This window comes from Berghia stephanieae, chromosome 3, assembly GCF_034508935.2.
Source record: "Berghia stephanieae isolate SIO BIC M18660-M18661 chromosome 3, UCSD_Bste_1.3, whole genome shotgun sequence".
Lineage (NCBI taxonomy): Eukaryota > Metazoa > Mollusca > Gastropoda > Nudibranchia > Aeolidiidae > Berghia > Berghia stephanieae.
Window position 1 is genome coordinate 60,481,472 of NC_088362.1, and position 27,994 is coordinate 60,509,465.

The window sequence follows — 27,994 nt, forward strand, 5'->3', positions numbered from 1 at the left end:
TGTGGGGTTCGTGACCTCCCACAGTGGGCAGGGTGGCACTAGTGGCACTTACTGTGTCTTCTATCTCCCAATGTCTGTTTTCCAACATGCTTTCTGTCTTTGTCTTGGAATGAGATTACGTACTTGGTTTTGTCCTGGCCCTGGTGGGATACCCTGCCCTCCTGTAGTTTTGGGAGATGATGTTTATTGTCTTGTAAATCAAGTCTTATGCTCTATTATTTTTAGTTTTACATACGATTTGTGTTCCTCTTTGTGAGGAGCTGTGGTTGAGTCAGGATGAGAAATTTAGGTGACCCGAACAAAGTACACTGATAGTGTGCCCTTGGAATCTACATCTGTTCCCTATTTGAACCAATTCCCCTTTGTCTTACTTTTTCTTGGGTGCTTTATCTAGAACTTTTGACCACCCCATTTTCTTCCTTTTTACTGGCACTGTGACTGTCACTGATTATGTTGTAAATGTGTTGCAAGTGCTGCAAAACCCTTAAAAACAAACAAATTCTGCCGCACTGAAAAAAAACGTGTATTTAAAATTTTAGCCAGACAACTCATCCTTCAAATACCGATTGATTAAAATGACCCTTGGGAAAGGCTCTTTACTTACATTCTCTCACCATACTCGTGTGTAAAATGAGTATCTGGCCAGTAACTGCATTATTTTTGTCTGACTGAAAAAAATTGTTATTGTGCCTTACTTACTACAGGTAACATGTCCCAACTTGTTCAGTGCTGGTGGTGGATGGGACCCCTTGTAATGCACTTTGATCATATTTAGTGGATATAAAGCTTATCTTTTTTAGTAAGAAAGGTACATGTATTTGTATTTATGGAGACGGCAAAATATTTGATAAGAAAAGAAGATTACAGACAAGAAAAATAAGAGGGCTAAGTTTCTCTGTACATTGGTGTAACTATTCCCACAAGAAATACAATTACACTCAGAAAAATACACTAGATAAACCAGTTTTCAAATTTTCACAATATTTATTTGACAGAATGTACATATTTTCAGACTGGCTCAAAACTTTCACTCAAACACACACACTCTTACTCTTACACTTGCATAAACACATGCTCAAAACTCTTAGTATGAACATACTCAGAACTGAGAACAAATTGACACAGAGGATATTTACTCAGAAGGAATAAAATCTTTACAAAGTGCTTTCACGATTATGATCATCAATATTGTTCAAAGATACCATTCATATTTTCTTACTAAATGACAACAAAAATAACATGAATTATTAGATGAAATTCCTCTATATATGTAATGTAAAACATCCTCAGTCCAAGGAACTCTAATTTCATGAGAAAAATGCATGCAAGTCGCACAAAAAATTTTCATTATATATACAAATGTTCACCGCTTTGAACAAAACTTTTAATTTGATAAAAGACCAACAGGGTTCAACAGTCATGACATCACTTGCCTCGTAATGTTGCATAGTAACTGGTTCTAAACTATCGGAACAATGGCGGATGCCGTTATGAAATACTTCTCCGACGAGCATAAAAATAAAAGTGTATCCAGAGAAGAAAAACCTAAATCTGATCGTTTTGATTTTTATACATTCTGATCACATGACATGTGAAAAAGTTCTAGCCACACATTTTCTTTGTTTAGAACCAAGCTGCTGGTTGCTGGGCGGATGTGACATCAGACTATTGAATCCAATTACAACTAAAGTGATAAAGATGTGAGGTCATGATTTTCAGTGTCCTGCGGAAAGAGAAATTGCTACATGATCACTGAAAAGAAAAGTTTGCTCAGACGGTTGGAAAAATAAGCAATAGAGTAAAATCCTAATATAATGACAATCAATAATAGTAATAGAGCGATGATTTAAAAGGAAATAAAATAAAGTGCAACCTCTGGATAACTCAATATTATTAATATTACACCCCTGGATAGCGACAATGATCTCAAGTCCGAATTTTTTCGCTTTATAATTTATACTATTACTAATAAAAATCCCAAAAATAGCGACATACATTTGAGTAAAACCTCTGTTTAACAACATCAATAGTGATAACCGACAATTAATCGACACCTATACAAAAGAACCTAGCCAAATAGCCAACACTGTTTCTGACCAGCGTAATCACGTAAAATAAAAAGTCTACTCATTGCCAACTTTATTGCTGTTGCCATCAGGTGCATAGGAAAACGGCACTGTCTAGGGCTGCCAGATGACCACAGGCCAAAATTGGTCACACTCACAGTCACAGTTATTTTAATATTTTATTTTTAACAAAAACATTCTTTTTTTTTTAAACAAAATATTTTCCTAGTCTAGTCGATCTTTTGTTTATCAAAACTGACAAGTTTTTCTAGACAGGACAAAATGTTTGTAGTGTTTAAGTGAGGTTCTATTTGGACAATTTTGAAATCGAAATTGACAACAATGACCTATGGTCATCTGGCAGTTCTGGTGCTATCAACAGTGTTATTTCCAATCGCCGACAATTCAAGAATCAAGATATGTTAAAATGTATTATTAAATGCCATTTAATAAAATAAATGTCAGTCCCAAGCCTGGATAAACAACAGAGTGAAAATGATGTTCGAGCACTGTTTATGATCAAATCAATGACAATACACATCGAAGTGAAAGCATGTCTGGTAAACATTTTTTCAACAAGAAAAATACACATTCTGACATTGATGGGCACTGGTTCACATATTGCATCATTAATATTACAGGTCTCACAACGCCCTCTTGAAAACCCCAAAATAACAACACCCCTGGATAACCACATCATTTTACAGTCCAAGCAGCAGCAGCTTCTAATGGTGCTCACACTACTATGTTATGATGATCCACCCAAGATGCAAATTCCGTACCGCACTCATGTACTGTCGCAAACCCGCCTGGAAGCTGCATAAAAATGCACCATTCAAGCAGATGCTCTGCGGTTTCGGGATTGTTACCGCAACGGGTACATATTGGACAGGTGGAAAGTCCCTACTGATGTTGTAGTCCCAAGCGATGTCGTTATCCAGGGGTTGCACTGTATCAGTATCATCTTTCATAAAACGATAACTGACTGTTTCCCTTTCAGTCTCAGCATAAGACCCCATATCGAGCTAAGGCAAAATCTAATACTAAAGGTCCCTTTAGAGAGGAAAGAAAATTTCCACGGGAAAAATAACCTACCAGATAATTTAGGGGAAAAGAAGAGATAACAAGGCTGTGGACATGAAAATTCCATTAGTCCTAGCATGGTCACTGTTCCTTCATTCTATGGACAATTCAATCTACTACACAAATAACTATATTCTGACAAGTTTACTTTAGCTCAGTTGATAGAGCACTCCCTTCACACGCAAAGGGACTGAGATCCCGTTTACAGTTCAAGATTATTATTTTCTGACCCCCTGTCCACCCAGCTGGGTCACTTAGATCTGCTGAAAAGTACTTTGAGATAAACAAGTACCCTGTTTAAAGGGTAGCAAGCAATTGCTATTGTCCTTTTCATGCTATAGAAAGCAAAATAAACTTCTGCTCCATGGGCCCAATGACTCTGAAAGGACCGGCTTACTTTGATATTGCACATTGGTGCCATGTATACAATTTACCAAATAAAATCAACGATGCCTCAATCAGCTGTCAGACCTACCAGATGCAACAAACACAAATGACAACGAGAAAACTGAAAGTCCAAGAAAAAAATAAATAAAAAAGCACATTTTTATCTTAATGGTAATATGAAAATACCTATCATGATATCTAATTATTTCTTTTTGGTTGATTTTAGTTGCCCTTTATTCTTTTACAAGGATAGCATTAATTTAAAATGTTACACCAAAATCTGTTAGTGTCTTTCACTCGTGTCTCTCGATTGGTAAACCCTTCCCTTGGCTCGTAGTTCTCGCACAACACCTGGGGGTAGCTGACCTGTGACGGAGACTGCATAGCACCCTTTCACAAACCTCTCTGTGTAAAGAAATATAAAACGCAAGGTATAAATAGATGAAAGCAATCTTCAAATTGGATATAGATAGTAGGGATTTCAAGACTATTTTTTTCCTTAGATATATTAATATGAAATAATCGTGGATATAACAAGCAAAAAATGCCTTAACACTTTGACAAAGGGAAAAAAAGCGAAAATGGTTGCTTTTACCCTCCATTATCATTGGACCACTGATAAAGGACAGGCCTGTAAATGGTTGGTGAAAAAATTGTCGGAACTATTTGAACACGGGAAAATAGACACAACAGGACAAAAATATGGATTAATTACACAACACAGATATGACACGTCAATTGACTAGTCAAATCATGTCACTTTCCCCTACTTATTTATAATGAGGTCCTTATTTTATGGTACCAAAAAAAAAAATCCCAATTATTTGAGTCCCCTGGTCTGAGTTGTAAAATGAAAGGAAGAGAACAATTCCTACCCTTTTGAAGGATGTGTATCTAGTGCTTGATATGGGAAGCTGCGTATCTTTGCTCCTGTTTGTTTGTGTTAAATATTTACGATGATTCTTTAGTTTATTTGGATTAATTCTTATAAAAGAAGAAGAAGAAGAGAATGAGGCAGTGCGGTCATGTGAGAGCTTTTGAAGAAGAATATATATTTCGAAGAAAAATAATTACAGTAGAATTACTTTAAACCGAAATTTTGGGGACCTTCTAAACCATTTCGGTTTAAAGACATTTTGGTTTAAAGCAAGTTCCCTTTTTGCAATGTTTTTCAAGGGTAGTAACTATTTAAGGAATTTGCTCATTTAATCGTATCATGGGTTTCCCGTTAAATGGAGTTGTTGAATAAATGCCGTCTTCGTAACCATTAAATTGTTAATTTTTTTTTGGTGTGTTTTAAAAATATTTTTGGGGGTTTTCGTTTTCAATTCAAAATTGTTGAAAGCGTTGAGTTCGGGATGCCATGTATTTTACATATCTCCGTCTTGATCAACTTTTTTTTCATCGACTTCACATAGTATTTTGATTTGAAACTCCAACGTGTAAGCACAGTGCTTTCTTTTAGACATCTTTTAGTAAAATGCAAAGCTAAAATAAGATCGAAAGTTCTTGTGCGATAATTGATAATGAATGACGCGCAGCTACTCAGAGGTGAAGTGAAATGGAAATGAAAAGGCGTGTCAATGCTAAGCTGTCTACTACACACACCTCTTTTGTTGAAAAGCCATTAGGTTCAAAGGCCTAATTACATAGAACCTCCCCCCCCCCTCACACACACATTTAAACAAAGTGGAAATGAAATGGCATGTCAATGGTAAGTTGTCTACCACCCCCCCCCCCCTCCCTCCTTATTCTTGTGTTGAAAATTTGTCAGTTCCAAAGCATCAACACATGAGCGAGAACATCTCGCTTGCGTGATTCTACACCCCAACTCCCCCTCTTTCCTCATTTTTCGTCTGCCAGCCACCCGCTGTCTTCGTTTTCCAGTCTGTGCGATTGTGGTGTTGGCCAAACCCAAGTGCAGTGATTGAAGTGTTTGCCTACCCCCCACCCATCACCCTCATCTTATACTCACGCTCTTTGTTTAATATCGCCGGGCATTATTACGTGTGGCCACCTTCCCGAATTTTTGAAGAGAAATAGAGAGAGAAAAAGAGAAGGTTATCTCAAGTTGTTTCGGTTTAAAGAAAGTCCTGCTTAGAAGTATTTCGGTTTATCGTAAGAATTAGTATAAAGATAATGAAGAAACTAGTACAATTTATTAAATTCTTTGCGGTTTAAGGTATTTTTCGGTTTAGCTTCTTTCGGTTTGAAGTAATTTTACTGTATTCGCATTATTTTTTTTCCGTCTCACATCTGGACGGAACCAATAAATTATAGAGAAAAAGATATGAGAACCGGAGAAATGCATGTGTGTCGGTAGTAAAATAGAGAGAAACTTTCCGGTCCGGTTCGACACACTTCTGTGCGTGTGTTATTTACTGATTAGGTGTGTGTTTGACGACTCGCGTGAACTTCGCGACATAGATAATCTGTGCTTCGCGACCCTCTCTCGCTGGCTGTGGCACAGTAGCCAGGCAGTGAATACATCCACGTCTAGTGGAGTGTGTAGGTAGCATGATGATATTATAGCAAACTGATAGACGTCTTGTTTTGTCTTTGATGCGACAAATAAAAAGTTTTTTTGTTGTTTTTTTAAAGTCGGCATTTGAAACTGAATAAAATCTGATTTTTTCGAGGAACGAAATGAAAGTCTTTTGTTTTCTTTTTTATTGGTGTTGTTCTTTGACGTTACGAATTTTATTTTTACTATTAATTTTTAAAAAAAAATATTAGCACTTATAGAGCAAAATCGTACTGTCAGAAATCCGACAATAGACGAAAGATTTACAGGCCTGAAAGGATATAAAATTTGGGACCAACAAATCCAACTCATCCTCTTAATCATCACATCAAGTTGAACAGAAGTGACCAATTGTTGTCAATCCGAGCTAAAAGTGAAAGATACCTCAGATCCTTTTTACCATACAGTTGCAGAATTTTTAATAAGGAAAATAATTTATAAATTCTGGTCCATGCCTGTTTTAACTTTGAATCTTCGTCTTTAAAATCAATCCATACATACAATTTTAACATCAATTTATAAAATCGTTTACTACATCTTTACAATTACCTATATAATCTATATGTACCATGTAATTTAGACTATGTAATTTTTCTCAGTTAATTTACAATCATATTATACGGTATCTACTTCTTAGCTTATTACTAAATTTATTTTCTTATATATATGTTGACATCAATATACACTTTACGAGATATCTATATCTTTACAATTATATAATCTGTAGGTCCCTTGAAATTTATACTATGTAATTATTCTTACAGCTTACAATATTATTACACTATACCTATTACCAAGTTTCACTTTACCACATTTATTTACTTATATTTTATGTATGTATCATTGCCGGCATTTTAATTTTATACGTCTGTACAAAAATAAAGTACATTATTATTATTACAAGAGGTGATGACTTACTAAAAGAAGAAATTAACCTTATACGGATTCCAAAGTAAATTTTTAACAATTACTGTCAGCATTATTAGGCCAAATGAGTAATCGAGGCACAATCATAGAGTTATCACCACACTCACTATTCATAATCAAGTAAATAGTAGTGAAAATTTAATCATAACTACTTCCATACAATATCATTATTAAGTTATTGTAAATTAAGCTTTTATATAGCACAAAATCCACTAAATAAGCTCAAAGCGTTTTACAAATGGGTCCCTGGCCAACAGCAACACTTAACATGTAAGACGTGACATAACGCCTTTTCGGACAGAGACAATATTGTTAATGGCCAGGTACTCATTTTACACCTGAGTGCAGTGAGAGAATGTGAGTTAAGAGCCTTTACCAAGGACTCAACTAAGTGCCGAGTGAGACTCGAACCCAGGACCTTCTGATCCGAAAGCAAGAGTCATACCATGAGACCACATAGCCGTATTATAATTACCAAGACGTTGCCATTTTGCAACCCAGCTGTCCTCGGGGCTCATCATTGATAACAATCTGGAAAGATATAATGAAGATTTGAAATGCATTGAATTAATTCCAACATAAATATATATATATATATATATATATATATATATATATATATATATATATATATATATATATATATATTATATATATATATATATATGAGTGTTGGTGGGTACTCGTAGGTACGAAAGTGCTCGATAATGATGGTTAGAGCTAATATAGAATACAAATTGTCACTCACATTATATGGCCGAGACGTTCGTTTCTGTGGCCACCCACAGAAACGAACGTCTCGGCCATATAATGTGAGTGACAATTTGTATTTTATATATATATATATATAAACATTTGACAGATAATTAAGATTGTTTGATTTCTACAACGTTGTTATCGAGCGTTGCTTATCATAAACAACAATAATGATTACACTACACACACTTCCCGTAGATTATCCTCATGACATGAAACAGTACTGTAGAAGTAAAACAATAATAATTATACTTGAAATGTTTATATATATATATATATATATATATATATATATATATATATATATATATATATATATATATATATATATATATATATATATATATATATATATATATATATAGTCTCTTGACCACATACATAATAATCTATTCTTTAAATAAAGGGTTGGGGACCAACATTCTTTCGTACTGCCAATGTCAAATTCTTATTATCAAGCACAGAATTACTGGCAAAGCTAAAAAAATATAAAACTATTTTTCACAGATTGATATATGAGTAACTTTGCAAACCTTTCTTAAATTAAGGGTAACTTCATTGCCCGTTGATTCAAATGGTTACGCTATTTAGAACATCTGATGGGGCATAATCATTTTTTCCCCCTGATGTATTATCCGACAAGAACATCAGATATACAATGAAAATGTCTGAGATGCTGGATAAGTAAGAATTCCGCCAAAAAAGCGAAAAATTAAGAGCATTGGTAAATTTGTTAAAACTATATTCATTAAGGAGACAGCATAGCTCAGCAATATGGTTTTTGCTTTGTTACAAAGTTTGACTACCCGCCATGATTTGTGACCTTGAGCAAGTCGCCTTGCCCTAGCTCACTTTGCTGGGTTATTCCAGTCATCCCTTGGAATAGACCCTAAAGAAAAATTTCCCCTTGGGGATGAATAAAAGGAATTTTATTATTTATCATTATAAGATGGCTTTACCATATAAAAAAAAAAAAAAATTAATTTCAAAACTTACCCATCAAAGTTTGCACTTGTACATTCATAAACTGCATCTCTGTTGTGCTTCATGTGTAAATATTCATCACAATTCTCACATCCATCCAATTCGAATTGGTCGAAAGTCTAGAATTCAAAATATTGATCATGATGTATGATGCAGTGATAAATGTTTAAAAATTAAAGGAAAAGATACAGAATTTCTAAAATAAGAGAATATAAAATAATTGTAAAAATTGAAAAGATGTTTGAGAATAGGCAGCATCTATGTACACAGTAACCAGGCACCTAGCCCCAGAATCTACATACACGGTAACCAGGCACCTACGTAGATTCTGGGGCTAGGTGTCCGGTTACCGTGTACATAGACACTCCGTTGGGAAAAAAGAGAATCATTTAATGAATGGCAAACATGTCTGGGGCAAAAAAGGCTCTGTTATTAACAGACATGTCTAAGAAAAACGACAGCCATTTAATAAATCGTCAGCTACACAAAGCAAGGAATAAATCACAAAAATTCTAAAAATTTGTGCTGGCTACACTGAATGTTTTTCAAGAGATATCTAGTAAGCACAGCTTTGCAGGATAAGCTAACACTGACTAGAGAGGTGTCCCAAAAAAAGACATTTCCTCAGTTCGTCCAACTTTGAGATATTTTTGCCTTCACTTAATAGATAAATCTTTTGCAAAAAATCTCAAAAACCTAAATGTTTCAGCTTTTTTGATTTTTCAAACTGTTTTTATTAAATTAATACTGCCTTATAAAGTTGTTAATTTGACACTCATTGGCTATTTCTTGTTTATAAGTAAGTGACAAAGCCAATTCCAAAGTTAGGTTACCCTGACATTCTTAAACAAGTAATGACATCTCATGACTTTTTTAGTGAAATTATCATCATCTTTTAAAAAATTAATGATAACCGCTAGCATCCATTCTTTCAAGAAGATTAATTTACTTAAATTCACTTGTCAATTAAAGACAACAATCTCAAGCTCCTCTGGCATATTGGTCAAATGAAGTCGTTATTCGGTCTCTGTTTTACAGTAGAGTTGAAATTTTTAGCATAGTTTTTTTCACTGTAACAAATACCCACTTAGTTCTACATGCTTGATCAATCGCACCATCACAATCACAGAAACTATGAGTAACCTTTAACATTTATAGTCTGATTAAGAAATCTTGTGAGAGCTTATCATACAAATAGCAGTCAAAACAATAACAGATTTACCCAGCGCTATTAACTAAAATTACTAGACTCACTCACTATTATTATCCACTGAGACCCTACCATCAGCGCAACCATTACCCAGTAAGTAAGCGAAGTAGCAATTTGGACCTGAGTCTGAATAGTCTCCAGTGGCTATTCAGACCCAAACTCCAATGTGCGTGTGTGGAACTGATAAAGAAATAGAAAATGAGTTCAGAATAAATTTTGTTTTGCCCATAGCACACTGACTCAGCTCATACCCCTACTTTGGATTGTAGAAGGATTTTGGCTGTCTCACACTATCAGAATATGTAATCTTTACATTATTTATGTTTGTCCTGATTTTATTTGGACACTGTTTTAAATTGTTTAAAAAGCTTTTCATTTATACCAGAGTACTTTGACTGACTTTTGTTTCTTTTGAAGTTTAGACTTTTTTCTCTTTAATTTCTATCTGGACTTCCAATTGATCAATGAGTTTGCCTTTCTCGTCAAATAAAGCGAGTGATAGTTACTAAAATCGTAATTTTGATTTGCATTAATTTTAGGAACTGTGTATTCAGTCCACCGGAAATAAAAATATTTTAAAAGGACCAAATGTCGTCTATACTTGTTACTTTAATCGACACTGACCCTATTGTAGGTTAGGTATCATCAGAAATGAACAGGCATAAAATTTATGGCAATTTGATGGCTTCATATCATTAACAGCGTTTTCTTTTCTCTCGGAAAGTCTTGATTGAGAGTTATTCAAAATTGGGCATCTGAAATAGATCTCAATTCTCGATACCGATATATCAATTATTGACGAGATTCTTACAGTGGCTGCCAGATAGCCATTGGCCTGGCCAATTTGGCCAAAATTAGCCACACCGCGAATAATGTTTCTATAATTCATTTAAAATTAACATTTTATACCTATTTTTATTTTTTTCTTGTCTGTTAGAATTTTTGTGCTTATCAAAATCGATTATTTTTCCAAGGAGATCAGAGTTTTAGTATTGTTTGCCCAAGTAAGGTTCTATTTGGTCACTTTTTACATCGATCACTGGCCTCGAGCACGCATGTGCTCCTTATCCCCCACCCCACCCAGGGCAGTCTTGACTTTGTCTTCTTTCAACATCTTTTTCTTTAACAATCATTCCTTCTCCTTTAACTTGTAGGGCTAGTCTATTGTTCATTGTCTATCATGTCTTGTAAAACTAGAATTTTTTGACTGGTATGCCATTTCTTCCTTTCTATTAGCCCTATCTATCTCTCTCTCTATCTCTTATCTCTCCCACCCCCACCCCCTCTCTCTCTCTCTGACGCTCCCTCAAACATATTCAAGACCCTATAACTATAAAGTTGTTCTCTTAACTTTTTGTTGTTTATTAAAATTTTTTTTGTTTGTTTTGTTTGTTCGTTTTTGTTTCGTTTTTTCTCCGGACTCATATTATGTAGTACAAGGATGCACAAGACAATAAATTTTGACGTCCCGCTGTGTTCTAAATTATACTAATAATATTAAAAGTGAGTAAAAGTAAATAATTAAAAATGTTAAATGTTGTTCAAACTTCTCAAGTCACCAGGAATGGTGTCAATGTGTTGAAGTTGAAAATTAAGAATTACTTGCCAAGGGAGTACCAAAAAAAAAAATATAAAAAAATAAAAAAAGAAAGAAAGAAAATATTATGCCTAGAAAGGTGCTTGAACCCCTAACTCACCCGACCCCTGTTACAGTTACGCTGTGCTAAAACAGCCGGTCATCTCGCCTTCTCACACTCTGTCAAACAGTTTAGCCCGTATAATTATAATCTCTTCCGGTGGACTGAATACACACCTGTGCATTCAGTCCACCGGTGGACGGAAAACAGCTGTGTATTCAGTCCACTGGTGGACGGAAAACACAGTTCCTTAATTTTATGTAATTATCAATAATTAAAATATATTTTAAAAAAACAAAACCAAAACAAACAAAAGCTATACTTCCACTGGAGACTATTCAGAGTGAGTCCAAATAATCTGTTGAGTGCATATGCGCTTTGGAATTTGAGTCCGAATAGCCACGGGAGACTATTCAGACTCGAGTCCGAATAGCCCCAGCCTTAAGTCCAAGGGCAGGGGGGGGGGGGGGCAAATAACCTGAGTGCGAGATTCAAAGAGTCTTATTATTATTATCTATTCTTACATTATAATTATATTGTATTTATTAAAGTTAGAGTTCTACAGAATAAATTAGAGACGTCTAGAAGTCTAGAATATCTGGCGAGAATTTGATTGATATTGTTTGTTATAGAACTAAATATAGATAGCCCATTTACTTTCACAAGTGAGCACAACAAACATGCCCTGAGTCCTCTCAAATCTTTTGGTACAGTTTCAAGCGACATGATGAAAATAAAATAGAGAATAAAAAGCCTGTGTAATGTATAAAAATGGTCCTGCTCTTCTTTGTTTCACTTTCAGTTTCATTCAATTTTCAATGAATGCATTACTTCCCTTTTCTTGTCGAATCGATTTTTAATGAAAAATTAGTAGGTAACAAACTATGAATAAAAACTCTTCAAGGTCTTTTTAACCTGAATAAAACATTGTAATTCGTTCCATACCATTAAACTATATTATTTATTATCATTATTTTTCATTAAAAAAAAAATATTTTGAACTCAGTTTTATATAACCGTCCAAGGTAGTTTACCGATATTTATTGTAAACAACTCGAATAAATATATCGAAAGTTGGGAAGGGACTCTACTCTTATTAAGAAATAATCATAGCAGAAGAATACAATAGGAGTCCGCGGTTAAATCTAAAAATTAAATGTCTCTAATTTATTCTATTTTATATGTGGCTGTATTAACAAAGGTACAGACCGTTACATTATAGTTGTGTCAAAGCAATTATGCTGTCCTCACAGAGAGATGAGAGCGATGATCAATATTTACTCGTTGCAAAGTTGGATAATGCGAGAAATGTTTCTACGATATTGAAAGCCATCCATTTCAAAGACGTAAGTAGACAGCATTTTAGTTTTCAATACATCTTTCAGTCCTGATAATCATACAGTGGGAGCTCAGTATAACAGTGATAGTGGGACAAGCCTAAAATCCCTGTTAGAACCGAGTCCAGTTTCATGGAAAATAGCCCAAATGAAAGTGACCTAATTATTCCTAGAGTAAAAACCCATTTCTCTCAACTCTCTCTAGACTCTCTCTCTCTCTCTCTCTCTCTCTCTCTCTCTCTCTCTCTCTCTCTCTCTCCCCCCCCTCCCACACACTTTCAAGCTGACCTTTGTGTTTGGCAAGAGTGCTCAGGCCCTAGTGAGCAGAGAGATGCATAGATACAGACCAGGTGGAGTTGTCGTACCAGTAATGTCCGGGTTCGAGTCCCCATCGCTCCCGCAAAATTATTATTCTCTATTATAATGTCTTTGGCACTTTCCTACTCACTTCATTTCTTGTTATTATCGACATAAGTGCCTGCTCCATCAAATATTCTGAATTACCTATCAAATAAATACATTTCATTTTATATGTGACATTCCATCTGTTTAGCTGAGGCTTTCTCCTGTTGTCATTATCTCTACCATCATTTTTTTTTTAATGATGTGAAATCTCATACTGAACAATCATGCAAATTTCATTTTTTTCAGACAGCAACAGTTTTTGCCAGCAGTATGGGATTGAAAGTAACAGTGGAAGATGCCAAGTGTGTCCAGGCCAACGCTTTCATTCAGGAGTCTATTTTCTATGAATATTCCATTGGAGAGGACCAACTGGCTTTCAAAATTAATCTAACAGTGCTTCTTGTAAGAATTGTGATGGTTTCTAAATTATTCATTTTTCAACTTGACTATCGTATTAAAAAAATAAAACAACCTTGAGCATTTATATAGCACAATATCCTGCTCAAAGCACTCTATAACTAATAGTCGCTGGACTTAGACTTAGAGCATCGTATCTCATATTCCTTTTCAGTGGCGGTTCTAGCCTATTTACAGTGGTTGGGCAAAGAGGATTCGGTCATATATATATATATATATATATATATATATATATATATATATATATATATATATGATATATATTTTTATTTTTTTATTTTTTTGTTTTTTTTTTGTTAATAAAAATTTTTTTTGATTTTTTTTTTCGCCTTTAAACAAAAAATATTTCAACCACCAATAATCACATTCACAATGAAATGACAATACCAGTAGATTTTAATTCTTCCAAACGTAATCAAAAATGAATCACGAAAGAGAATACAACTAAAAAATAAAGCGACGAGACATAATGCGACAACACCTTGACAATACAAGTCCATTTCCTTCACTCGAAAAATTAAAGAGATGCTTTAATCCCTCAACGGCGATATTAATATTGCTTTTACATATTTCTGGTTTTCAGTAGTACGTAGTAACCTTAAAGTTTTCATGGAGAAGCAACAACAGCGATATGACTCGAGTTTCATTCAGAGCTCAAATTGCATAATTTTTACTGCTGTCTTGGTGGTCAGAATGATTGTGCCGGTGGTGGTAGTGGTTGGAATAGTGGTAGCGGTGGTGGTGGTGGTGGAGGAGGAGGAGGAAGACGAGGCGGTGAGGGGTAATTATGGTAGTGGTTTTGGTGGTGCTGTTGGTTAGAATGATAGTTGTGGAGACGATGACGGAAATTGTATGGTGATGTTGATATTGTTTTTATTTCTATTGTTGTACTTGTTGTTAATATTGTTGTTGTTGTTGTTAATGATGATGATGATGATGATGATGATGATGATGATGATGATGATGATGATGATGATGATGATGATGATTATGATGACAACGACGATGTCGTCGACAATGATGGTTACCATACGATATTACAAAATTTATTCAATCTTAGGCTTTCGCCAATTAATCATACAATTTGATGACCACATACATGAAAGTGGAAAATAATGGCAAATGGGACCAAACAATAAACTGATACCATTAATAACCACCAAAAAAAAATACAACAATAGTAATACCACCAATACGTACAATAATAATAACAATGATAATAATAATAATAATAATAATAATAATAATAATAATAATAATAATAATAATAATAATAATAATAATAATAATAATAATAACAATAATAATAATAATAATAATAATAATAATAATAATATTAATAATAATAATAATAATAATAATAATAATAATAATAATAATAATAATAATAATAATAATAATAATAATAATATTACCATCATCATTACTACTACCACCACCGCTACCACTATACCACCATCACCATCATTATTACGTTTCCAATTATTTTTTCTCGTTTTTTAAAATTTGATATCTATCAAAACAGACGAAAATTCCGGTGATTTTTTTAAAGGGTAGTTAAAATATCTACGATTTTATTAGCCCTGAAAACTACGATTTTTATTTTCCTATCTAAAGTAGGCAGGTCTGCTATGACAAGTATCAGTATCAGTTCCATAGTCAAAATAAGACAAACAAAAACAACGTTTATTTAATATTAGGCTTTCGCCAATACTTCATACAATATAATTAAGACAAAATAATGTTACCAATCTCTCCTCATGTATTCGTTTGACTATCGTCACAATAATTACCGTGTTATCTTTGCTCCTTACCCAACCAATCCCTTGCTTCCCGCCTCTTCATCGCGAACCATCTTATGTATGTATTAGCTTCAGGACGGGCAAGTACGGAATCTGCCCACCCTTCCGTATTTCCTCTATAACTTAGAATTCAACTATCTCCTTACTCAGAAGAGTATTTCTCGTATACTAATTCAATTGTTGAGAAAACCAAAATGGTGGTTGTATTTTATATATTTATTTAGTCGTGACTTTTGAATAAAAGTGTTTTGTTTTATTAGAGGAAATACAATAGAAAATTACATTGTTTTGCAAAAATATTTAGTCTGGCAATAAAAATACAGCGGTAATTACTTTAAGAATAATATAAAAAAAAAGAATTAACAAATTAATTTGTTAAAAAACAAAACAAAAAACAACAACAAAAAACAACAACAACAACAACAAACAAATAAGAAAACAATTTAAATAAATGAGTTTTGAGAAACACTAAAGAAAACGAGGGGAAAAAAAAGAAATAATTTAAATGGATAAACAAATATATTAAAACAACACAAACTAATACTAAATTGATATAATATTAGTAAATTAATAAATTTAATTCAATACTGGAACCTTCCCAGCACAAGTAAGGCAATAAATAAGAAAAAGTTCGTTTGCCAAAATCTCTATTTAGTGTACACTGGTTAATAAGGTGGGCTCATTTGAATTAGCCCGACCTAGTACTAGAGAGGCCAGACAGCAAAATCACCGTCAGGCGACGTGACGATGAGATGACGATGTGGGCGGAGTGGAGTGGAGTGGTTGGGGGGGGGGGGGTGATAAAAAGAACAGGAGCGTATCCTGGTTTATGTATTACGGGATGCATGGTGATTCGCAATCTATCAAAAATACACACAAATTGATTTCAGTACAAAGTATCAATTTTAAGTAGTAACTTTTGAAATTATCTAATTTAGATTTGATTATTTCGGACCTGGTAATACAGCATATAACTTGAAAAAACAGGCTGGTATTTGCCCACCCTGCCCATTATTACCAGCCGTCCCTGTTCCTTTTTCATCTAGAGAACAAAACGATTTTTAGTAACCCTAAGTTGAATCGTGAGAAAGTAACGGAATTTTTATGAAAACGGTTTTAAAATTCAGCTTGGTTTGTTGGCCAAACCAGGCAGACCATAAAACAAATTATGATTTTGTATGTTTTTAGTTTCTTTTGAAATGTATTATGAGGAAAATGTATGTGATCAGTCTGATTCTGATGTGGACGATGACTATGATGAGTTTTGATTCACAAGTCAAGGTCAATGGGTAGCAATTTTTTATGACCAAAAGTTCTATGTTGGTCACCATTATCAGTGCCTCTACTTACAAGTGGCCTGTTGTTGAGGACATTGCAGAAGTGGAGTCCAAGTATGTCTTCAGGTGGGACTTCGAAGTGACATCTTCTGCAAGTGGTCGACTTTGGACAGTTGCTGATAAGGCTATTACAAAGGCTTATCAGCGCTTGACGGGTATGATTTGATTGGATTTGGGTGAGAATTGTCCATTAATGGATTTATATTGCTCATACAAGGTGCATTTTGTGTTGGAACATCTGTTTTATCTCATCTTATCACATTTCCTTTTTTTCCCCAGAGTCAATAATTTTATCTGGTCGACCGTTTTTGGCCAGTTTTTAGCTTGCTCTCAAGGTTATCTGCTGCAGTTTGACTGTGAATATGCTTCATCCATGCATAGTTTATTACTTTGCAATTCTTTTAAGACTAAAATGGTTATTCTGTGGCTGTTTCAAAATTTTCTATGAATTTTTGAAAATCATGGATCTTTTTATATTTTTCGATTGTGGCATCCAAATTTCATTTCATTTCAAGAGTATTTCTAAATGAAAAGGTCTAGCGTTAAATGTTGTTTATAGTTTACAATTTTCTGTTTATTTTGAGGTATATTTGCACTATTTATTATCCTTAGTTATTTTTTTATGAATTTTTGAAAATTGGTAAATTTGACGAAAAATCAGTTATTTCCCTTGATTGCTAAAAATGACAATATTTCCATTTTCAGATCTCACTAGCTCTTTAACCGTGTTTCTTAGCGCACAGGAAAAAATTAGACAAAGTGTGTGGGTACAAGTCTTTCTGTAAAAGTGATCCTTTGGGTTCTTAGTCATTTAGTTTTCTTAGAATGAGATCTCAAAAATGGAGTATTTTGCAATGCGAAAGAGTGTACTTTTTCTCGCTATTTCGAAAGGCCATAACTTTTTTTTTTTTAAATATTTTAAAATAATTTCTTCTGTTCTGTGCATCAATCAACACATAGTTTGGATTACTATTTAAAGCTATCTAAATTTTGGTCTGGAATACCTACCATAATAGGCCCCCAACCAACAGCAACTTTTAAAATGTAGACGAGAGATGACACTGGTAAGACGATATTATAATTTTTATTTTATTTTCGACATAGACAAACCTGTTAATGACCAGGTACTCATTTTACACTTGAGTACGGTTAGAGAGTGTGAGTAAAGAGCCATTTCCAAAGACTCAACTATACCCTGCTCAGAGTGGGATTTGAATGCTGAACCTTGCGATCCTAATACAAGTGCCATACCACAAGACCACATAGATGTTTTATAACAATGGTAACTCATCGTTGTTTGGCATACCATCGATAGTGAATTATTTCAAATATATATTGATTGTCATGCCATTCAAATCATTAAGCTATTGTATTTAATTAAACAAAAGGCATCAAAGTATATTTGACATCCCATCCACCTTTAAAGTATATGTGGTCTTGTGATATGACACTCGCTTTCGGATTGGAAGAACTGGAAAAGGCTCGTTACTCACATTCTCTCACCGTATTCAGGTGTAAAATGAGTACCTGGCCGTTAACAGCATTGTCTTTGTCCGAAAAATTGTATTATCGCCTAACAGGCAACATGTCCCGTCCTATATGTTAAATGTTGCTGTTGACCAGGGACCCCTTGTAAAGTGCATTGAGCACATTTAGTGGATATTGCGCTATATAAAGCTCAATTTAATTTTTTTATTTGGGATTTAAATTATATGATCAAACCATGTTAAAATGTGAAGCTTATGATTTACCAACATTAAGACCTGAAAAACTGTGTATGAAAGAGTGCCATACAAACCAAGAAAGCTGGGTGGGGATCCTGACCTCCCATAGTGGGCAGGGAGGTACATGCTCTGTCTTCTATCCCCCCATACCCGTTTCCCAATTGTTTCCTGTCATTGTCTTGGAATGAGATTACTTAGTTTTGTCCTGATCCTTGCCGGAGCTCCTTGGCTGGGAGGGAAACAGTCGAATGTATAGTTATAGTTTTGGGAGATGATATTTTTTTCCTTGTAAATCATCTCTCTGTTATACATTGTATTATGTTTAGTTTACATATTATATTATATAATTGGTAAACATTTGAGTGTATTAGTTGGGACCTGTGCTTGTGTCTGGATGAGACTTTTAGGTGATCTCAAACTAAGTACATTGGTGGTGTGCTCTTGGAATCTACATCTGATCCCTATTTGTTCCCAGTTCCCCTATGTCTTACTTTTTCTTGGGTGCTTTAATTGTAATTCTATAACTCTTTACTATCCCATTTTCTTCCTTTTTACTGGCGCTGATATAACCTAAATGTGTTGCAAGCGCCGTAAAACCCTTAAAAACAAAAACAAAAACAAACCAAGAAAGAAAAATACTAGACCTAAAAAAAACATCCCTAAAAATCAGTCTTCAATTTTTCTGATCTTTATCTTGCACCAGTACCTGCTCCCTAATCTGTCGATTTACCCACATGAGAATTTGAGCATCAAATTTCTGAGTCAATATTATGCAGCATTCATTCATTCATATGGATTAATTTTATTTTACAGGAATGTTTGACAATCTTTGGCTCCAGTTTGTCTGCAAGTGGAAATACGAGTCTCAAGATGTGTTATGCTGGCTATGGCTGTCCTTTGATTTTAATGTGAGCATTACAGAATTTACTTTAAATATAAACATTTCTTATCCCTCATTTCCCTTCATCCCCTTTATGTATATAACTAATTGTTTATTCATTTGTTTTTTTTGGGTTTTTTTTGTTTTGTTGCAAGGCTGGAAGAAGACGGTGTGTTGACAGACTGCAGCATCAAGACTTTAGAGCCTGATGAGGTTTTGGACTTTGACTTCTGTAATACTAATGTTCTCAATAAAATTATAATGAAGGTAAGATGAGGCCTTCGTCACCTATAATCAATTTTTTTTACTCCACATTTTCTCAAATCATTGTTATTGAATATCGTCAGAAAGTAGGTGCTTGTATTACACTTAACTTTTAGAAAGAAGTAAACTCAATTACATTGGCTGTTTTAGTTTGTTGATTTTGGGGGAAAATTGCACTATCTGTGGTTAAAGAAAAGAACTTTATAAAGTGATCTCAACTTGATCTGTGTTAGATTATTTTCATTGTGCTATTTTTAAATGATATAATTTTTTTTTGGTTTGATTTGGTTTAAATTGATTCACAGGTAAGGAAAAGTCTTGTGATTAAAAAAAAAAAGTTTTATATGTACTTGACCCTTTGGTTAAATTGGCCTCATATGAAAAAGCTTTCTAAGGGTTGAAGTAGCCATATCAAAATGATGAAGACACACACTCCTAAGCACAGACACACACACAAATACACACGCAGTCCCTCAATTCAATTTACATCAGGTCTAGATTCAACTTGAATAATTCTCTTACTAACAAATTGTTACTGTTCCATTTCTATTTGTATTCATTCTGCAGAGTGAATGTTTGAAAGAAGTCTTCAATGAATTGGACTCAACCAGCTCCGTGCTACAGATCCTTTTATCACCAGATCAACCTTTTCTACAGTTTTCCACCTTTGGTGACTCGGGCAGCATGCATGTAAGATGTTGTGTTAAAACAGATTGCTAATTCATGTTGTATGGCTATGTGGTCTTGTGGTATGACACTCGCTTTTGGATCGGAGTTGATGAATAAACTGTCAGGGCCAGAGCTGGCAACTTCTGTCACACATCCTGTCAGTCACCATGCTCAATGTGCTTGACTGTTATAAGATGAGATGTGATTTTCTTTAAAACCTTCAATTGTTTTGCCTAGCTTTGCTTGTTTAAAAAATAGTGTTGGTAAGTATTAATCTATTTATCTGACACAAATGATGATTCATGATTGAAAGGGCCCCCTGGATGTGTTAACGATGGTGAAAGTTAGATACTCAAAATTACAAGGATGGATTTATTGATATGAAACTAAAACTTGCAATAATGATGAACCTTTTATGGAAATTTGAAAAACTCAATTGGATTCTGAGTTTGGCACTGATCCCATGACGTTTCATTCTCTGTTTTCACCTGGCACTTCTCCATGCCCTATTTTTTCTCATCATTATTGATACAAATGCCTGCTCCTTACTTTTTTTGAGCTACTAACATTTACAGTCTGATTTTCTTTCTTTTTGTCTTTTTTTTTTTTTTTTTTTTAGTCATCCTTTCCAAAAGATTCAGAAATGGTTGAATCATTTCAGTGTTCACAAACTCAGACAAACAGGTATTTATGCTTTGATGTATTCTTGTGGTGTGTCTGCCTTGTATGTACTTCATAATTTAAGGGTTAATGATCTTGGTCAGTATAAGAACGATTTGACATATTCTTGACTCACAATTTTTTTTCTTTCCTTCTTAAACAAAAAAGAATTATTATTATTAAAACAATGAAACGACGTAGTCTTTTAACACAACTTTTTTCATTTAACTGTGAAGCCTCTGTCAGGTGTCATCTTAAATTCTGAATAAGGACAGAAAATGTATTGTGAACATTTTAAAACTTAAACGGAAACAGCTGTTTGAATACCCTTATGAGCAGTATATAATACCAGAATGTCAGCTAGGCCAATAGACTATCCTCTCTCTTAATATTCCCATTCCCTTGCCTTAGACCTGTAAATTCTCAGTCAATTAACTGAAATCAGTCAATTTGTCAAATATTTTTTAAAAGGAACGAAAGAAATGAAGAAAGAAAGAATTCATGAATTGTAGTCGAATGACTGTAAAGTAATTAGGAATGTTCCACAGCGCTACACATAGCTCATGGGCCGTTTATATTAATGATAGATATATTGCCAAGGCTAAGCGACTCTTTTTAGAATTGCCGTGTCTGAACACATCCCAGTGTATTTTCACACAACCTTCGTGAAATTATTTTTTCACTTTCCAAACCTGTCGTGATCCCAATAGTAGCATAGGTGCCAGTTTTCCGGTTCATGCCGGAATTCCAGTTTTGCGATATCTCGAAGTCAAATACCTCCGGTTTCAGTGTTTTGAGTAAAATAACCTAATAGCATCGGTAAACATTCGAAAACGTGATTCAGCCACCTTTTCAGTGTATGAAGGTATATTCGTGAAAGTTGGTTTTAAAATCAAATTAATTTCCTCATTGTGTCAATATGTTTGCTGTGTAATCATTTAATAATGGTATAAAAACGGTGATGAAATAAGAGTAAAGTTTAGGCTGCATTTTCAGTAGGAACATTTTCAGGTTTCAGATTTTAGTTTCAGGTTTCAGCACTTCTTCCTGCTGTCACCCATGAATGGTAGCCAATTTTAACTGAGCTGCTGAGCAATAAATTTCACTGTTTCATCTAAGCCAAAATTGACCACATTTACCTGGAGGGAAGTAAAATTATGAAAAAAGTGAAATACGAAAGCCGGAAGTGTGTTATGAAGACACTTTCAAATCGAAATTTAGGGATTGCTACAGAACATCTCGATTGTCTCTCATTGTAAACAAATTGGTTGACTGTTTCTAGTTTCTTCACTGATTGGGTACCTAATTATAAGGAACAATGGTAAGTAGCCTAATTAATTCCCGCACAAATTAGTTTTCTGCCATTGTTTTGCTCAAGCGAGCTTGTTGCGTACTATTCATTTAGATTCTTTGGATTTGTTCCGCTACGACGAATTACGAAGAGTTTCAGTCAATTTTTATAGAGCTCATTTACAGGTCTACTTGCCGGTGACCTACATTATGAATACAATATTCATACATTATGTATACAATCTTCATACAATATGCATTCAATCTTCATACAGTATGTATACATTATTCAAACAATATTAGTACAATATGCATACAATCTTCATACAATATGCAATCTTCATACAATATGCATGCAATCTTCATACAATGTGCATATTATATCCATACAATATGCGTATAATCTTTATTCAATATGCCTACAATATTCATACAATTTGCTCTTTGTAGTCAAGCTTTTAAACTGTTTCTTTCAGGTATAAACTGGATTTGTTGAAACCCTCCGTGAAAGCATTAGCATTGTCTTCAAGGATATCCATTAGGACTGATAATCGAGGATTTTTGTCTTTGCAGTACATGATACGAATAGAAGATGGTCAAATCTGCTTTGTTGAATATTATGTAAGCTATTTTGTCTTTTAATTAATTTTATAATGGTACCCGACAAGGGAAAGAACAATTCATCATCATCATCGTCGTCATCATCATCATTATCATTACCATCAACATCATCCATGGATTTAGATTTAATTTGAATGAATTATGAGAGGTCAAAGGTGAAGAAACTACAAATGAACTTGCATTTACAGTGTAAAAATGCTATGTTAATTTAAACAGATTCAGAAGAGCACTGAATTATGTTTGATTACCTAAACCTTTTTAATTTTATCTTTGTGTGTTTTTAAAAAAAATCATTTTCTAGTGTGCACCTGATGAAGAAGCTCACCCATCAGACGATTTATGATGGTCTTCAAGACACAGAATGTCACAACAGCTGCTTTGTACCTAAAAGTCGTGGAATAAAAGGAATCAGGTGACTTGTCTCTGCATCCCTTTGTTGAGAACGTTAATCTTCTCTAGATCAATCATCCATTGTGGCTTGTACTCTTGAGCATGTTGCCGGTCAGCTGTCTCCACGAATCTCGATCCTCTGATCACTTTTGGCCATTCTTAGGTTATTTAGATATTATGTCATTTTTCGTCTTCCTCTAGCTCTCTTTCCTTCGATCATCCTAGATGTTACCAACTTTACTATTCCGTCTTTTCTCTACACATGTCCCAGAAACCATAACTGGCTCTTTCTGATTGTATCTATCAAAATATTCTTCCTTTTCTCACCTTCCCCAACACTTCCTCGTTCGTATACTTGTCTGTCCAGGATAACCTCAACATTCTTCTAAACATCCATATATCAAATGCTTCTAACCTCCTAGTACATTCTTTGTCAAGCATCCACGTTTCACAACCGTATAAAAGGGTACTTATAACATATGTTTCCACTACTTTTATTCTTGTCTTCAACTTTAGGTTGTTGTTTGACACAACTGTACGCATTTTATAAAAAACATTTTTTGCTATTGCTCTTTTTTGTTTTGTATCCTCTATGTCACATGCATCAAGGGTAATGATAGTGCCTAAATATTTAAATTTCTTTACTTGTTTGATGGACCCTTCTTTACGTGAAAAGTGAAAGGTCGTGTTGTTGTCATTCTTTGAGATCACCATTCATTGTAGTTGTAGTCCCTTAATTTGAATTACTATGCAATATTCCTCTTTGAATCATCGCTAAAAATGAGATTATTCAATTGGTTTTGTTATGACTCCACTACAGCTACAGGATTCTGATGCAGCTGGTCCTTAACTGTCTAGTTGTCTTGTGGTATGACACTCGCTTTTGGTTTGGAAGGTCCTGGGTTCGAGACTCGCTCAATGAATGGTTGAGTCCTTGGAAAAGACTCTTTACTCATATTCACTCACCGTAGTCAAGTGTAAAATGAGTACCTGGCTGTTAACAGGGTTGTCTTTGTCCGAAAAAATTTCATCATCGCCTAACAGGCCTCATGTCTCGTTCTTTATGTTACATGTTGCTGTTGGTCAGGGACCCTTTGAAAAGAGCTTTGAGCATGTTTAGTGGATATTGTGCTATATAAAAGCTCAATTTGTCTTTGCATACTCTCCATTTCTTCTGTTTGGCATCTTTTAAAAAAACTTTCATTCTTACAATAGTCGTCACTGACTGCTTACAGGCAAACTTAGGGTTCAAACTGAACCAATGCCTTCGCTCTTACGTCAATATCCCTATGAAATGCCTTGAGCGGATATGAAAATGTCACCTTATTAATGAAATAAGCCCTATTCTCCACCATTTACAATTTGCGTACCAATACGACAAAAGAGTTGAAGATGCCCTCCTCACTACTATCAATGTCATCACTACCCATCTTGATTCCCATCACAAAAACTACACTTGTTTATTATTTGTCGATTTTTCTTCGGCCTTTCACGCGATGGATTCAAATATATTGATCCAAAAGTTATATGAGATTGGGGGGAATAAATTTCTTATAAATTGGTACAAAGATTTCCTCACGAGAAGACCACAACAGGTGAAGTACAATAATACCCTGTAAAACACTGTAAAACATATGTAATGGCTGTCCCAAAGAATGTGTAAGCTTGTCGAAACTCTACATTGTTTTAACAAACGACTGCATCACACACACCAAAGATTGTGTCAAATTTGCAGACGACACAGCAATTCTTGGACATGTTACCAGAAAACGAAACCTCGTATTTCCAAGGAATTTGAAAATTTACGGATTGGTGTGAAAAAAATATAAACCCTGAATGTAAAGAAAAGCAAAGAAGAAATTTTTTACTTCAGGAAATCAAAATTAGATCATCTCCCAAGGGAAGTAAATAATGAAAAATTGGAAGTGGTGACAGAATATAAGTATCTGGGAATAACAATCGACGACAAGTTAAAATTTAAGACTCATATAGACAACATATGTAGAAAGATCAACCAAAGACTTTACATAATAAGACAACTTTGTAAATTTGAAGTGAGTAAGAAAACAATGAAACTCGTCCACAATAGTTTAGTCAAAAGCATTATGACCTTTGGCCTTATTGCTTGGTACGGGTGCCTTTCAACGAAAGAAAAAGCCAAAATGAGGTCAATAGTGGAAAAAGCAGGAAGGACAGCTTACAACATTAAAGACAGTGTTACAAAATTATTTGAGCAACAGGCTGTGGACAAGACAATAAAGATAATACAATAGCTAACAAGAAACACCACTACAAAATATCAGCTCTTATCATTTGGGAGATGATATAAACAAATTCAAATTATAACAAACAGATACAAGACAAAATTCGTACCACAATCTATAATCGTTATAAGTTATAATTATTTATTATCAATGTTATTATAACAATAATGATGATGGTGGTGGTGATGGTAATTATGGTAATAGTAATTGTTATTATTGTTATTGTTATTGTTATTATCATTATTATTGTTACTATTATTTATTATTATTATTATTATTATTATTATTATTATTATTATTATTATTATTATTATTATTATTATCATTATTATTGTTATTATTATTATTATTATTATTATTATTATTATTATTATTATTATTATTATTATTATTATTATTATTATTATTATTAATATTATTAATATCATTATTATTGTTACTATTATTATTATTATTGTTATTATTATTATTATTATTATTTTTATTAATTCATTTTCGATCTGAAGATGAGAGTATAAATATTAGAGAGAGAGAGAGAGAGAGAGAGAGAGAGAGAGAGAGAGAGAGAGAGAGAGAGAGAGAGAGAGAGAGAGAGAGCGAGAGAGAGAGAGTTAAATAAGAATGATATGTGAAAGAAATCGGGACCGTTTAATATTGTATTGGAAGAGTGATGAGTAGTTCGAGTGAGTAGCTTAGTAACTGTGGATACCTTTGAAATCAGTTTTAATTTTAATGCATTAAAACACTATGTTCCCTGTTGCATTAAATTGTAAAAGGTATATCTCTGCCCCCCCGGAAATATGCAAAAAAATATCCCAAATTATGCGGGAGAAATTGCAAATTATGCGGGGGGGGGGGAAAGGCAAATTATGCAAGGGAAATTACAAGTTATGCAAAACAAGAAAAACTTAATAAATCACTGTCTAAATTTTTCCATTGCTTTATTTACATTTAACCAATTCAAAATTAAAGAACTACAACGCAAATTCAGAACTTAATTATTTGTTGTCCCACAGAAAAGCTAGATGTCGCAGAGACGTTGTGCTAAGACTCCTGCGCCTGTCTGACAATATCAGATTGTAAACAGAAAAGCTGCGCTCAGCATCAGCGCTGTTGATCGTGGTGTATATGTACCACTTGGCACAAGCAGCCAAAGCGGGCACTTCATCAGAAATGGACTTCCAAAAATGTGGCACGTCAACAGAAGAGGTGATGGAGTTCTTCACCGCGAGGGGCCCAAGCTGCCGGGTGTACCTCTTGATCTCCTCCTCGGGTACAGTTTTAAGCTTTGTGAGACTCTCAAATTGATCCCAAGGTGGAGACAGGAGCAGCTTAGCAGGGTTGAAAAATGGGAAGTCACTGTCACGTATTTGGGAACATCGTCGGCCTTTTTCGGTTTCATTTTTCTTCATACAATGGTCATAAATTCACAACATATTTTGCATAATTATGCGGCCGCATTGCGGTAAGTGGCAAATTATGCGGCTGCACTGCGGCTGCATCGGTTGCGTTTTCCTGGGGGGCCAGATATCTATGTGTGTATTGTGAAGTAAATCTGTTATGAGGATCATATTATTATAAGATCCACACATTTTATTGATATTTATTATATTTGTTCGAGCAATGTAAACCACTACAGATTTTCCATTTTGTGGACAATAAAATATATAGATATAACTATAAAAATCTTGGTGTTTATTATTTTGACTGTAAAATTACTATGCATACTCATATATTTCTAAAAATATTCAAATTGTAAGTTTTATTTAACGAGAATCGCCAGTGTAAGATTCCTGCTGGATATTGATATAACGAAATTATTGGTATCTTCTCTTGTACTTTGTAGAATAGATTATTGTAACACTCTTTTGTCTGATTGCCCCAAGTATGATATCGATTGACTGCAGATTACAAATAAGACAGTCACGCTAGTTACTCTTAAAAAACTTGAGAAGCACATTGCTTCTACTTTACATGACCTTCACTAGCTCCCTGTTCACCACAGAATAGAGTACAAAATTCTTTTCTGTTTACTAATGCGGGTCCTTCATACAACTAGTCGTGTTTTTAGATATCAGAATCTGTTTATTTTAATGAAAGAAATATTCTGCAAGAATAAGTAACTTTCACCAAAAAGCTTTTAACTATACAGCTCCATGCCTGTGGAATTCTCTCCGTTTTAGAACAGAATCTAGTGTTCTAATATTTAAGAAGCAAGACAATTATTTTACAGAGAGGAATTTGATTTGAAAGTAACAAAAGACATTCAAAGCTGGCAATTGAAATGCTGTTCTACTGGACTAATCTGTTTATGGCAGAATTTATCAACTATGCAGCTTGGCGAACTCCTGGTTTAACAT

At 34.2% G+C, this 27,994-nt stretch overlaps 2 protein-coding genes across 2 annotated transcripts; one reads left to right on the forward strand and one right to left on the reverse strand.

Moving 5' to 3' along the window:
* Positions 1-964: 964 nt before the first annotated feature.
* On the reverse strand, positions 965-12,606 carry LOC144968107 (transcription elongation factor SPT4-like). Its single transcript, XM_078906107.1, has 4 exons — positions 12,232-12,606; positions 8,740-8,846; positions 7,463-7,518; positions 965-3,941 (listed from the first exon to the last, which is right to left on the reverse strand). Exons 1-4 carry the CDS (start codon positions 12,298-12,300, stop codon positions 3,820-3,822), a joined length of 354 nt encoding a protein of 117 aa, XP_078762233.1. The 5' UTR covers positions 12,301-12,606; the 3' UTR covers positions 965-3,819.
* A 57-nt stretch (positions 12,607-12,663) lies between these two features.
* On the forward strand, positions 12,664-27,320 carry LOC144968108 (cell cycle checkpoint protein RAD1-like). Its single transcript, XM_078906109.1, has 9 exons — positions 12,664-12,920; positions 13,563-13,718; positions 19,410-19,504; positions 19,632-19,743; positions 20,308-20,430; positions 21,029-21,093; positions 22,836-22,980; positions 23,282-23,392; positions 26,651-27,320. Exons 1-8 carry the CDS (start codon positions 12,813-12,815, stop codon positions 23,321-23,323), a joined length of 846 nt encoding a protein of 281 aa, XP_078762235.1. The 5' UTR covers positions 12,664-12,812; the 3' UTR covers positions 23,324-23,392; positions 26,651-27,320.
* The last annotated feature ends 674 nt before the right edge of the window (positions 27,321-27,994 follow it).